This window comes from Brachionichthys hirsutus, chromosome 1 (assembly GCF_040956055.1).
Source record: "Brachionichthys hirsutus isolate HB-005 chromosome 1, CSIRO-AGI_Bhir_v1, whole genome shotgun sequence".
Classification (NCBI taxonomy): Eukaryota; Metazoa; Chordata; class Actinopteri; order Lophiiformes; family Brachionichthyidae; genus Brachionichthys; species Brachionichthys hirsutus.
This window is the reverse complement of record NC_090897.1, coordinates 15,114,115-15,128,647: the sequence shown is the minus strand read 5'-3', so window position 1 is coordinate 15,128,647 and position 14,533 is coordinate 15,114,115. Positions and strand designations below refer to the sequence as shown.

Genomic DNA, 14,533 nt, shown 5'->3' with positions numbered 1-14,533 from the left:
CAGGACGAAAACCACATTGCTCCTCCTGAATCCGAGGTTCGACTATCCGGCGGACCCTCCTCTCCAGTACCCCTGAATAGACCTTACCAGGGAGGCTGAGGAGTGTGATCCCTCTGTAGTTGGAACACACCCTCCGGTCCCCCTTCTTATAAAGAGGGACCACCACCCCGGTCTGCCAATCCAGAGGCACTGCCCCCGATGTCCATGCAATGTTGCAGAGTCGTGTCAACCATGACAGCCCTACAACATCCAGAGCCTTAAGGGACTCCGGGCGGATCTCATCCACCCCCGGGGCCCTGCCACCGAGGAGCTTTTTGACTACCTCGGCAACCTCGGCCCCAGAGATAGAGGAGCTCACCCCCGAGTTCCCAGGCCCTGCTTCCTCACTGGAAGGCATGTCGGTGGGATTGAGGAGGTCTTCAAAGTAGTCCCTCCACCGATCTACGACGTCTCGAGTCGAGGTCAGCAGCGCACCATCCCCACCATACACAGTGTTTACCGTGCACTGCTTCCCCCTCCTGAGATGCCGGATGGTGGCCCAGAACCTCTTCGAAGCCGTCCGGAAGTCGTTTTCCATGGCCTCACCGAACTCCTCCCATGCCCTGGTTTTTGCCTCAGCAACCGCGGTAGCTGCACTCCGCTTGGTCTGTCGGTACCTGTCAGCTGCCTCCGGAGTCCCACAGGCCAAAAGGGCCTGATAGGACTCCTTCTTCAGCTTGACGGCATCCCTCACCACCGGTGTCCACCAAGAGGTCTTGGGATTGCCGCCACGACAGGCACCGACCACCTTACGGCCACAGCACCGATCGGCCGCTTCAACAATGGAGGCACGAAACATAGTCCACTCGGACTCGATGTCCCCTGCCTCCGCCGGTACATGGTCGAAGTTCTCCCGGAGGTGGGAGTTAAAACTCCTTCTGACAGGAGATTCTGCCAGACGTTCCCAACAGACCCTCACAATACGTTTGGGCCTGCCAGGTCTGTCCGGCATCCTCCCCCACCATCGGAGTTGGCTCACCACCAGGTGATGGTCGGTTGACAGCTCCGCCCCTCTCTTCACCCGAGTGTCCAAGACATGCGGCCGCAAGTCCGGTGAGACGACTACAAAGTCGATCATCGAACTGCGGCCTAGGGTGTCCTGGTGCCAAGTGCACATATGGACACCCTTATGCTTGAACATGGTGTTTGTTATGGACAATCTGTGACGAGCACAGAAGTCCAATAACAAAACACCACTCGGATTCCGATCAGGGGGGCCATTCATCCCAATCACACCCCTCCAGGCCTCACTTTCATTGCCAACATGGGCGTTGAAGTCCCCCAACAGAACGAGGGAATCCCCAGAAGGAGCACTCTCCAGTACCCCCTCCAGGGACTCCAAAAAGGGTGGATACTCTGAACTGCTGTTTGGACCATAGGCACAAACAACAGTCAGGTTCCGTCCCCCCACCCGAAGGCGGAGGGAAGCTACCCTCTCATTTATTGGAGTAAACTCCAACATACAGGCACTGAGCCGGGGGGCAATAAGTATATCTAAAAATGGTTCACACAGACTGAACTGTTTCAAGCAATGCGTAGTCTTCCTCACTTATTACAGGTCCATGAGAATATAATCAAAAACATTAAGAAAGAAGAATTCTACTGTCATGTTATTACCGACCTGTTCAGGATGTACCAGACCCCGGCGAGAGCGCCAGCCAGCCAGGACCCAGACAGGAGCCATGCTGTCAGGTACAGGCCGATGACGTAGACCGCTTGGAGCGAGAACACCGTGTAAATGTAGAAATACACTGGCTCCAGATAGGACTGGAACACACACACACACACACACACATTATCAGTTCATCAGGTGGTGTAAAAAAACACACAGAGTTCACCAGGCTGACGGACTCGAGACCAGGAACGCTGTGGCAGTGTCAAACTTTGGTTCAATACTTTGTGGCGTTCTTGTTATAGCGCCAACACGAAGGGAGCGACGTAGCATCTAACAGGACGGCAAGGCTAACGACAAAGGGACAAAATAAAGAAACGAGTTAATCATTCCTCAAAATGGTGACGTGTTACCTGCACCGGCAGCAGCCTGTAGAAAACGCTGAGGAAGACCTCCTGGTAGATATTCATACGCTGCAGGAGATTAATGGTCCTCTTGGATTCTGTCAAGTTGTCATGGATCAACTCCGAAAGCCCTAAGAACAGATACAATGAAAACGATACCATATCAATTCATCTCCAAGGAGGATATTAGCTCACTGTTAGTGAAGTTCCAGCTAACCGATGAAACCACAGCCTGCTCTGCTTGAATTTAAGCCCCTCGTTGCTGGAAACACAACGGATGTCTGAACCCATCAGTGCATCCAGAAGTCCTCAAACATCACTGCTGTGATGCTAGCTTTAAGAGACAAGGCCAGACAACTGCCGCTTCAGGAGGAGCAGATCGCCCAGATTCAAGAACTCAGTCATCGATTCGCACCCATGCCATCGGAAATCAATTCAGGTTTCTCTCTGCCAAACTTTGAAAGGGCTTCACCGCAAAAAACAGAGTAGCAGGATCATCCTGAAAAATCAAAGAAGACGTAATGGCTGATAAGATAATAAGATGCCGCTTTCAGCCGTTGACCCTGAAGCTTCAGAAATATTGGCTCGAGGCAAAAAAATGCTTCAGTCTGCACACAGGATGGTAAATATTCAGGAGCCGTTAGCAGCTAAAATCCACATTTTCCATTGGGAGAACAACAAAGCTGATAAAGCAAAGTAGTTAATGGATCTGTCGAACTCTAACAAGCTTGTTTCGTAGCTGGACAAAAGGCAGGTTCTAATCTAATCCAGCCCAAGAGGCCAATTTACTGCAGATTTTAAAGCTAATTTTGGTTTATAACAAGTTGAGGCCCCAATTAGGACCCCCTTGAAAACGAGATGGTTTCATCTCAAGGGGTTTTATCCTTTCAAATAAATAAATAAATAAATAAAAAAATTGTAGATGTGTGCATTACTTCCATTATTTGTGATGACACTGCACCACCGTCAAGAATCTGGGGGTTCTCTTTGATCAGGACCCGTCCTTTCAGTCCCAGATAAAGCACATTACAAGGACTGCGTTCTTTCACCTTTGCAATATTTACAATAATCAGGCACCAATTAACCCCAAAAGATCCAGAATTAGATGCAGGATTACTGCAATTCATTACTGTCCGGTTGTAGCTCTATTAAACATCTTATTTGATCCAGAATGCAGCAGCTCGTGTTCTGACAGGAACCAGACTGAGAGAACACATTTCCCCTGTTCTGGCGTTTCCGCATTGGCTTCCTTTTAGGGAACGAATTGAATATAAAATCCTTCTACTTACTTTTAAAGCCCTCACCAGCCAGGCCCCTCCTTACCTTAGATAGCTGATTATCCCATATTGCCCCACTAGAACCCTGCGGTCCCAAAATGCCGGCCTGCTCTTGGTTCCAAAGATTTCCAAGTTCAGACAGGGGGGCAGAGCTTTCAGTGATCAAGCTCCTTTATTGTGGAATCAGCTCCCTGATTGGTTCGTGAGACAGACACCATCTCTATGTTCAAAGAGACTAAAGACTTTCCTTTTTAACAAATCTTATAGTTAATCGATGCAGTAATCAATATGCTGTCATAGACCAGCACTGGTGGTTTAACATCATGACACACGAGCTCCTCCCTCTCTATCCGTCATTAATTTCTCTCTCTCTCTCCCTCTCCCTTCTGTCTGTGGCGCTGCAGAACCTGGACCTGTGGCTGTCAACTAATAATAATAATAATACATTTTATTTATTTATTACTAGTGCTACATTAAAAGAGAAAACACCGAAGAGTTAAAACGGTTAAAATAATATGCTTAAGAACGCCAAGACATCCATGAGATCCTTTTAATGTCTTAAGTCCACTTTTAAAAACATCTACGGACGGTGGCGCTCTCAGGTGGTCGGGGGGGGGGCATTCCACAGCCGAGGAGCAGCTGAGCAGAAGGCCCCGTCTCCCATAGACCTTGTACTCAATCCTGGAGGAGACAGGAAGCCGGTGTAGGGAATGGAGCAGGGGTGTGATATGGTCATACTTCCGCACCCTCATCGGGATCCTAGCAGCACTGTTCTGGATGTATTGGAGCTTCTGGATGCTCTTGCCCGGGATCCCGATGAGAAGTGCGTTGCAGTAGTCATCTGGTGTCCTTTTATAGTTTCATATAGCAGCTCTTTAGTCTGTGGGTTGTTTTTGTCTGCTCCTGCTCTCTATCTCTCTCTCTCTCTCCATCCATTTGTTTTTGACTCTCCTCCTACCTGTTATTGTCTCTCTGTCTTTCTACTGCTATCTCACTCTCTCTCTCCTTCTCAACCCAACCAGTCAACACAGATGGCCGCTCACTATGAGCCTTAGGTTCTGTCCAAGGTTTCTGCCTGTTAAAGGGAAGTTTTTCCTTGCCTCCGTCTCCAAAGTTCTTGCTCTTGTGGGTGAAGTTGGGTTCTGTCTTTCCCTGCTACTCCTTTAAAGTGCCTTGAGATGACTTCCTGTTATGATTTGGTGCTATAGAAATACAATTTAATTCATTAAGTCGAAAAGGCAACGGTTATTTTTTGTAACTGCACTGGTATCGTCACAGATAGACTTTTCCTTTGACAATGATATCACCATGCTCTGCAACCAGACACAGACACATTCACTCGTGTTATTACTCCACACGGTGCAGCATTATTTTCAACCCCTTTGTTTGCGTGTAAAAAAGTGTGACACTAAACTAGCAGCAGAGATCAGAGCGTCCCCTGCAGGGTGGGAAGTGTCAGGCTAGTCGATGCTGTGCTCTTGATGTAAGGCCATAAAAACCAGCAATGTATCGGCTACATAAAAGAACCACATTAACCCCGCCCCCCCCCCCTCACTCCAATGCATTCATTTATTTACATGTCTTTGTTTCAAACTGTCTGTTTTCTTTTCATTCCTTTTTACTCATCCCTCTCTCGCTCTCTCCTCTCACCATTCCTCACTTTTATTTAGAAGTTGACAGATCGTGTCTTTTTAAGACACTACAAAAGAAACGCAGTGCAGCATAGTCGTTTCATTCTTCCAGTCTTTTCCTTTTGTACTGTAGTTTTGGAGTCATTCCACCGTGACAGAAAAAAGAAGTGCATTCAGAGTGCGGGAGAAAGGGAGGTCAGCCGGTTCCTCCATAAATGATCCTCATTTAAATTCATTTCTTCAGTAGAGAATTAGTCCCATTACCATCGGACAATTTTACATGATACTGGGAACAAAATAATAAGACTAATTTTCCTCAGACCTGCTAGTGCTTCATGAGACCACTGAGGATTATTTGATCTAGTGGTGGGGCTGTCTGCTCATGGGTAGAGGCAGCCATCTGGTGTGGAAGGAAGTGAAGTGGTTTCAACACATATACAGAGGACATGGATAACAAACAAACAAACAAACAGCAGTCTCCTCACTTCAACCATCGGCTGTGGATTTAGCTGGCTGAAAGAACGACTGTCATTGTCAGAAATCTGTTGTCGATCTAAGCCAGTGTTTCCCAACCGGTGTGCTGCGAGAAATTTTCCAATATCACCCAAAAAAAAAATATTTTTTATTTTTTCTAATATCACCCAAAAAAATTTTTATTTTTATTTTTTATTTTTATTTTTTCTAATATCACGTAATTAACATTGTCGGGTGTCCGCGCTGTAATAAAGTGTGTGTGCCGCCCGTAGATCGCTCTTCAGACTTTGAAGTGAACGACAGGAGCTGGGTCCCGTCATTGTGAGCCAAAAAAAGTCTGTTAAAGTCTAACGTGATTGGTCGAGGTGTGTGTGGGCGTGTGTGTGGGCGTGTGCGTGTCCACAACGAGAAGGGGGAGGGGGGTGTTTACGCACACGCAGCACAGCGAGCGGACGAAACGAAAGGGAGGCAGGGAGAGAGAGAACTTTAGACCAGAGACAAACGACGCGCTAGAAAGGGTAAGAGAAAAAACGAGTGATAGAAAACGTAGAAAAATCTGGAGACATTTTAACGCGGTTGACACAAAGGCAAAATAAAATAAAGTAAGATCGTATCTTGAGGAGCCGCTTATTCAAAGAAGTGCGGCCCCACTGAGCTGGTGGGAGTCCAGGTGTTCAGTCTACCCACGTCTCACACACGCAATGGCACGGAGACTGTCCCCCCAGAGAGAATCTCCAAAACAGGACAGATCATAACAGAAAGGAGAAACAGGATCAGCCCCTCCAAGCTGAGCCACTTGGTTTCCTTTGATGCCATTCTTCAGTAAAACAGTAGAACTGTTACCTGAAGCTGCTTTATCTTTTGCACTTTTTAATTTATGTTTTCTTGTTGTGTTTTAGAGATTTACATGCAGAGATTTGACCTTGTTCTCTGTGAGATGTGTTTGGTTTGGTTTTGTATTTTATATTATATAATATGTTTTTTGTAGCTAGCAGTGCAAAGAGGATTTAAATAAAGACATTTAATAAACATTTGATATATTGCATGTTTTTACATTAGTAGCTAATTTTACACAATGCACATGATTTGGTATTAAATTAATTTTGTCAACAAAAAATCTGAGGAGCCACTTGGGAGCCAAAAGAACCGGCTCTCTTAAAAGAGCTGGAATTCCCATCACTACACTGAACTGAAACAAGATGGTGGTTTAAAGCTAAACTTTGCTGATCTTCCTTTGGACAGTTTCTGGTTACCTGTTGCCAAGGAGTTCCCCATTCTAGCCAACAAAGCTATTCTGACATTGCTCCCATTTTCAACCACATATCTGTGTGAGCTGAGCTTCTCAAGCTCGACGGCGATAAAAACTACAAACAGAGAGACTGAGAGCTGTTGAGGAAGAGCTTTGTGTGTGTCTTTCTGCCATTACTGCAGGATATCCATTTTGTGTTCATCAAAACAGCCCCAGGTTTCCTACTAAGTATAAATACATTAAAAAACTATATTATTAACTCTATATATTATAATAAAGCTCATCTAATATAATGTGTACTGTGTTAGAACGTCATTTTGTGTCATTTTGGTTCGTGGTGTGCCGCAGGATTTTGTAAATGTAAAAAGTGTGCCGCTGCTCAAAAAAGGTTGGGAAACACTGGTCTAAGCCAATATCCTAAAACACTGATTCTAACGGACTCTATTTGCACCCATTATGACCTTCAGTCTCCGCTTACAATGTCACAAGCGGGAGAATAACTGTTTTTCATTATTATTATTATTATTATTTGTATTGTTATTTATTCTTTCTTTCTGTATTTCTTTCCTAAAAAAAAAAAAAAGAATGAGGAGTCCGAGCAATCAACTCGAGGAATGAACGAAAAACAAAGTAAGAGCGTCCGTGACACGAGGATTTCATGTTAGAGAGGAAGGACATTTGTTTTGGCCATTCAAATACATTAATATTAGATTGAAATATAGTTTTTTAATTCCTGCTAAATAGTTTGTTAATTTATCATGCAAGTGATTCTTTGCAGTGATTTTATGTTCTGTTTTCTAAACATGTTACAACAGAAAAAGTTTTTTATGTCCTCTAGCTCTACGGTTGAATTTTGTGATTTCAAAGTATTTCAATGTGTGCCATATAAAGGGTTAAAACAGATATGGGATACCTGGTTGATTACAGCTACAAATATAGATTATATGTCATATATATATATATATATATCTATGTAGAAAGATCTTATCCATGACAGTTCATTACAAATGCTACATCCAGGGGTTTGTTCAAATTGTGTAAAAATCAAAGTATTCTCTTAATCACTGAAAACCTGGCACAAACATGCACACAAAAAATGTAGAAACACAGTGTATACCTTCCTGTATGGACGGGGCCTGCAGCATTTGCTTGAAGTAGGAATAGTAAAGTCCACACTCTGTCCGAAAAGAGATCTCCCGCTCCACTTCCTGAAAACAGAAATTTACTTTATGGAACCAACTTCATGGTTTTTTTTTAAATATATATATATATATATATATATATATACAGAAAACAGATTATCTTGGCAACACAAGTCAGAGAAGTGTGGAACAGATTTAAAGCAGCTAACAAACTCGTAAAGCTGTGTGTGTGTGTGTGCCTTCCCAGAAGATTTCTCTCTTTCCATGCAAGATTTCTGTTTTACACTGACGGGTTAAACAGAAAGCAAACCGTGAACAACCAGCTGCAGAAACTATCATACTACGCTCGGAAATAGTTTCTAAAGCGCATCGTTAAATTGAAATATTGGCTTAATGCAAAACATTAGTCATCTTTCCTCTGGCGACGTCATCCCCATTCATCTATATCAAAATGTTCAAAATGAGGAGCATCCAGTGTAAATTACATATGAGAAGCCTGCTTACATGGTACCTGCTTCTATTTAACTAGTACAGTGGAACCTCGGGTGCAGAACATAATTCGTTCCGTAATTCTGTTAGAAAACCGAAACTACCGTATATTTCCAATAAGAAATGATTTACATGGAAACAGTCGTATTAAAATGTAACTACGTGTATTTAAACAACAGATAACACATAAATAGTACAAAAAACAAAAGCATAATAAAAGTTAATTTAACACAATTCTGTATCTTTTACAAACTATTTTGGCTGCAGTGTCGAGATAAAATGACTCGGTAACTGTCCTTCTCGGGTTTTTTATCTCCTCTTTAGCTCAGTTTTCTAACGAAAAGTCGAAATCATTGATTTCTCCGTACCGTACTGCAGCAAGATCCCAGACACGGACGCCAATTTCATATTTGCCGTTTATTTCTTCTTTAGTTCAACAGTTGTTCTCACTACTTTCCTCTTTTCGTTTCTAGTAGTTTTACTGCTGCCTTTCTTTGGATCCATAACTAAGGGCTAAAGAGACAAAGTGAAAAAAACACGCATGTGAAGTGTAAAATCAGCACAGTCTCCTCTGGCAGCTCGACTCAAACGGAACCTACTCGGGTAGACGCTGCCTTCGGTCTCGTGTGTTTGAACTCCAAAAATCTCTGCGGCTTCCGGGGAAATTTAAACGAAATTTCTTTGGCCGAAAATCGAGCAGTTCGACTACCGAGTCGTTCGAGAACCGCAAGCAACACGCATCAGATAGAAATAGCCGGTAGTTATGCTTGTTAATTAGTTATATATATATATATATATAAATATAATTTTAAGTCTTCTGAGACTTTACATCAAATCAATCTTGGACAAGTCTGAAAGTCGAGGCCTGATAAGTCGTACCGTGAGCTGAGAGAACCACAGCAGGTTCTCATGTATGGCATTAACGCACCAAGCGTGAACCACTGCAAAGAGCAAAGCACATAGCATCCCCGCTGCCATGGAAACACACTGTTGCCAAGGCCACCAAGGTAGGATGCTTGAACTGAAGGAAGTAGTGGATCCTCCAAGCAGAGAAACGTCTTCTCCAACCCACTGTGGTTTGACTTCTGCTCGTCTCTCCAAACTGTGTCCAAGTTTGCACATTTTAACTCTCTTACGAAGCTCCATCTCCGAAGATCTTGAAGAAGAAATCTTTAATCTTCTGATGAGTCAAGTCCAGGTAGATTAAAGAATGTAAAAAAAAACACGCTCCTGAGTCAAGCTACAGGACTGAGCCAAATCCATTACAGCAACAAATGTATACGTGGGGCATTTTTCTCTTCTTGAAATCGGTCCAAATAAATTAGGTTTTTTTAATCACTTTGCGTTCCTTGCCAAGGGAAATATGCAAAAGCTTTTTCTGGGGGGGATGAGTAACTGATTTTCATCCCAATTATTCTTCTGAGCCAGCTGGAGGCAACACAAGGCTTGGCTTTTCACCATGAACTCTGATGAGAAGACTAATCCTCCATTTTAAATTAAGGTCAAAGAGAATAATCCTGGTTAACAACTTCACACATTGCTCTGAAGCCTTAAAGCGAGTTCACTTCTCAGAAAGCAAAGACCCCAATCGCCACGTCTCCTGTTTATGGGTCTTTGAGTTACTTCCATGTCTCCTGAGTCCTGAAGAATCCAAGCGAGGGTCCATCCATTTACGGTCCGGCCGTCGTCCCTCTGCTTTGTTTTCTCGGGACGAAAGACAGACCAAGTCCAGTCTTCCTTGATCCTCAATGCAGACTTTAAACAAATAAATCCTTCTTCAACATTAGCGATGATGCATAAAGAGAAAAGCAAACAACTGGATGGGCTTTTGGTAGCCCGAGCAAACGAGGGAGGAAGAAAAGAGAGTGGTCTTCTGGTGACCCGTCGACAAACACCGAGGCACACAGGAAAGGGAAAATGCTGGCTGGGAGTCGGCGCAGCAATGAGAACACGCTGGAACAGGATTCCGTGAACATTTGTCAGATGGTTTGTGGATCTGGAACAAGCATCAAGCTGTGAGAACATGTCTGAAATAAACTGGACGAGGCGACCGTCTCGCTGCATGCACAGCCGAGGTGATAATGGGCGTGAGAGAAGTCGATGACAAGCCTCCGAGACCGTATAGCCTGGGGCGAAATCTCCTCAGCAAAGCATTGGATAAGAAAACCACATGTGGGAATACTAAGACAACAGCCTCGCCACAGACGGCCAGCAAAAGGCACAAACCTCAAACAGGAAGGACACCAGAGCGCACAAGTGTTACTGTCCTTCCCTTCCTACACGAACATTTGTGTGTGTGCGTCAGTGGGAGAATCAAAATGAACCAGAGGTTGGAGAGGACAATGAATCTCTGAGGACGGGAGACAAATTACTTCATCTGGACAGGCTGAAAGAGCAACAGAAACAAATAACTCTCGGTAAGGTCGCTCTGAATCAGCCCAGCCATTGTAGGTGGGAGGGACAAGATGAGGAGCAGCGAGCAGCGCAGTGGAACGCAAAGCACCCAGTCGCGAGTGCAGCCACAGCTAACGTTAGCAGCGAAGACGTTAGCAACCTAGCGAGCCATTTCAGCTAAACTGGAGGAGACGCCCCACTAATGTCAGAGTAGGAGTGGTTGCTAGTTCAGCGCTTTATTCTGTGATGATGAACAATGCTATTGTTGATGGGCTAACTTAGAGCGCTGTGATTGGTGGGTCTGTGTTATTTATTATTGTCTGAATCAGAGGAAAAGCAACACATTTATTGTTCAGTACTTGATCAGAAAAGTGTTTTACTGTTTTTTGACATCTTAATTTACAGCACTTTATATGGACCTGGTATTTTATTTATATTCTAATTATTTGGAGATTGACAACAGAACACAGCAATACTCCCCCTGGTGGTGGAAACTAGATGTTGCAGGCAGCACTTGGGATACAGCAGAATGTAAATGACAATAAATGATTTTATAAAGCTACTTTTTGTTATATATATATATATATATATAACTTTTAATATGCCACAATAATGTAATGAATTTAAATGAAAATATCTCAAATTGAGGGCTTTGCGAAGCAATTTTTCAGTAAGATTCAAAAAGAGATTAATTAGATTAATTAATTACAGATCAGAATTAAATAATCGCTAAAAAAATTAATCGCTTGACAGCAATAATATACAGTATGTACATGTATCTGTATTCAGTAATTTCCTGAAGAGATGGTTCGCTATAAAAATATTTATTGTCTACTGACAGTCTTGGGTGTGGAGAAGGAAAAAATCTTTTTTTGCAAGTTATTGTAAGAAACGTGGTAGACAAAACCTTTCAAATATTGTCCTTTGTCTCCGTCTCATTGAAAAGTGAACCGAAATAAAATTAATTTGTGGGTGGGATTGGTCCAAATACAAATTACACGGGGTAACACTAGTAACCCCCCCCCCCCCCCCCCCCGGGGTACGGAAGCGAAGTAAAAAAGCATGGTGGGGTTCCTGACTGAGAAACTAGTTGCCACGTTCCTAATAAACAACCCTTTTGTCCCTGTGGAGCTGTTCAGACGTTACTATATTCAACCCAAGAGACGGTCAAAACAGCTAATTGATGAAAGTGTTTTCACGCCCGGGGCGATCTCAGGTGATTCTAAATAAACAAAGCGGGGTCCCAGACTGAGAGGCTAGTTGTCACATCCCTAATAAACAACACTTTTGTCTCTGTGGAGGTGTCCCCAGTAGGAGATCCAAATTAGCAGTGGGGCATACAGATCAATAATATGAATATTATAATATAACCCTATTTATTACTTTGATACAGTTTTAATGAAAGTATTCCTCTACACCAGGTCAGACAGAGCTAAGAGGAGGAGCATGTTGGAGGATGGAGGGATGACTGGGGTGGGGCCATTTCCCTCACCCATTCCGGAAGTGTGTCTCAGGACAAAGACTTCAATCACTGTTTGACAGAAGGTGGGTCCCTTTCTTTTTTTGTCCAGGAACAAATTCTACTCGTAGTTCAAGGTATTACTGCATCTTATGGCTGAGTTGTACCTGCCGGTTTATTTTTCCAGACTCTTCTGACCATCTGAGCATCCATGCTGCAGCAGAACATAACAAGTGTTTAGGAACTGCGTTAACTTGTGGGTAAAGGGTATAATATGGGACCTGGAAGCTCTAAACCTGGAAGCAAAAGTGCTTTCATAGCGAGCACGTGCGCAGCAGCGCTACCATGGTAACCGTGAGGGACGTTTCAGCACACACGAAAACATTTTTTGTCAATTTTCGCCGGAACATTACCACACAAACTTCAATTGATACACTCTGCTCTTCTTGTTCGACTCCTGCAGGAGACAGGAAGAGCAGGACGTGCAGCCCAATCAGGGGGAGAGTGTCTCCACACACACACACGCACACACACACACACACACACACACACACACACGGCGCGATGACGGCAATTACCGTGAAGGATTGGCCGTCGGCAGTAACGCAAACGCTGCACCGCTGTATATCTCTGTCTATCTCCTGCTCCATAAAGCAGTTTGTTCAAAGTGTTTACTACGCACTAAAACCCGCCACTAATGTACAAGTGACTGCAATAAGTCTGAGAACAATGAGCTGTGCCGTGTTAATTCTTGTTTCTACCTGTTGACTTATGAACATGTTGCACTATTTGTTGCTGAATATTGTTGGGCATTTTGTCTTTTTGCACTACAATAAAGAAAAGCTACAACTCAGGACTCCTTATTGGTGGTTCAGGTTGTTTTGTTAGTTTGTCCTGTCGAAAATTATTTTATTAACGACCCCAAAGTAAAATACTGCTGGGCCCTTTATTTTTGGTGAGAGGCTTAAAAATGAGGTCTGCCGTTTTGTTTGTGTTCAATGAAATAAGATTGGAACATTGAAGGTCGTGATCGGCTAGAAATTGGAATCGGTGCAGCCGATAATTTGAACCGCAGTGCTGGTGACGTTTTGAAAGTGGGATTTAAATGACATCATATCTGGCAGGGCACAATGTTCTGGAGCAGTACGAAAATGAACAGACGATAAAAAGGTCTGTTTGACCAGTCACCAGAGCATTCCAAGTCGACTTGTGGTTCTTATATCAGGCTTGAAAATCTATCAGACCCTATGAAGCTAAAGGAAAAACAATCATCCCATTTCAAGATGAAGAGTTTGTGATTTATTTGCCAGCCAATCCGATGGGTAGAACCTGTCTGATATAGGGAAACAGAAACTATCATTAAAATCTGTGTCCAATCAGCAGAGGGTCTCAGTTTAGTGTGAAAGACACCACCCTGCTACTCCTTAGCAACAGCCTCATAAGACAGAAGAGGGCTTCAGCTTATTCCGGAATGGCAACAACACAGAGGAATACCTGCAGTCCTTCCTTCTAAGGCATCTATATGTGCATTCACACCTGCAGTGCTTCTTTCTAAGACATCTATATGTGCATTCACACCTGCAGTGCTTCCTTCTAAGGCATCTATATGTGCATTCACACCTGCAGTGCTTCTTTCTAAGACATCTATATGTGCATTCACACCTGCAGTGCTTCCTTCTAAGGCATCTATATGTGCATTCACACCTGCAGTGCTTCCTTCTAAGACATCTATATGTGCATTCACACCTGCAGTGCTTCCTTCTAAGGCATCTATATGTGCATTCACACCTGCAGTCCTTCCTTCTAAGGCATCTATATGTGCATTCACACCTGCAGTGCTTCTTTCTAAGGCATCTATATGTGCATTCACACCTGCAGTCCTTCTTTCTAAGGCATCTATATGTGCATCCACACCTGCAGTGCTTCCTTCTAAGGCATCTATATGTGCATTCACACCTGCAGTCCTTCCTTCTAAGGCATCTATATGTGCATTCACACCTGCAGTGCTTCCTTCTAAGGCATCTATATGTGCATTCACACCTGCAGTCCTTCCTTCTAAGGCATCTATATGTGCATTCACACCTGCAGTCCTTCCTTCTAAGGCATCTATATGTGCATTCACACCTGCAGTGCTTCTTTCTAAGGCATCTATATGTGCATTCACACCTTATTTACATAAATGGCAGTCAGCAAATTAGACCTTGAAATATATTTTCACCCAGAACCTCTTTCTGACACTGAATTTTACTTTCAGATGTTTTAGAACAAAAAGTGGATCAACCAAGATAGTCGTACATTCTGTTATTGTGCTACTTATGAATGGGACTGTTCTCCCTGTGTTGCTGTGGACCCCTGGAGTCCAC

At 43.6% G+C, this 14,533-nt stretch overlaps 1 protein-coding gene and 1 long non-coding RNA gene across 2 annotated transcripts in view; one reads left to right on the top strand and one right to left on the bottom strand.

Annotated features, from left to right (window-relative positions):
• The window catches only part of dpy19l3 (dpy-19 like C-mannosyltransferase 3), a 48,273-nt gene that overhangs the window by 29,817 nt on the left and 3,923 nt on the right, over positions 1 to 14,533 (bottom strand). Inside the window, exons 4-6 of the mRNA XM_068760322.1 lie at positions 7,804 to 7,894; positions 2,065 to 2,186; positions 1,661 to 1,806 (exon numbers count right to left, since the gene is read on the bottom strand). Coding sequence (XP_068616423.1) covers positions 1,661 to 1,806; positions 2,065 to 2,186; positions 7,804 to 7,894 — 359 coding nt within the window. The remainder of the gene's footprint in view (positions 1 to 1,660; positions 1,807 to 2,064; positions 2,187 to 7,803; positions 7,895 to 14,533) is intronic.
• LOC137917607 (uncharacterized) lies at positions 5,889 to 12,218 on the top strand. The gene is made up of 3 exons (XR_011106667.1): positions 5,889 to 5,955; positions 7,271 to 7,316; positions 12,133 to 12,218. It is a non-coding gene; the product is annotated as an uncharacterized lncRNA (long non-coding RNA).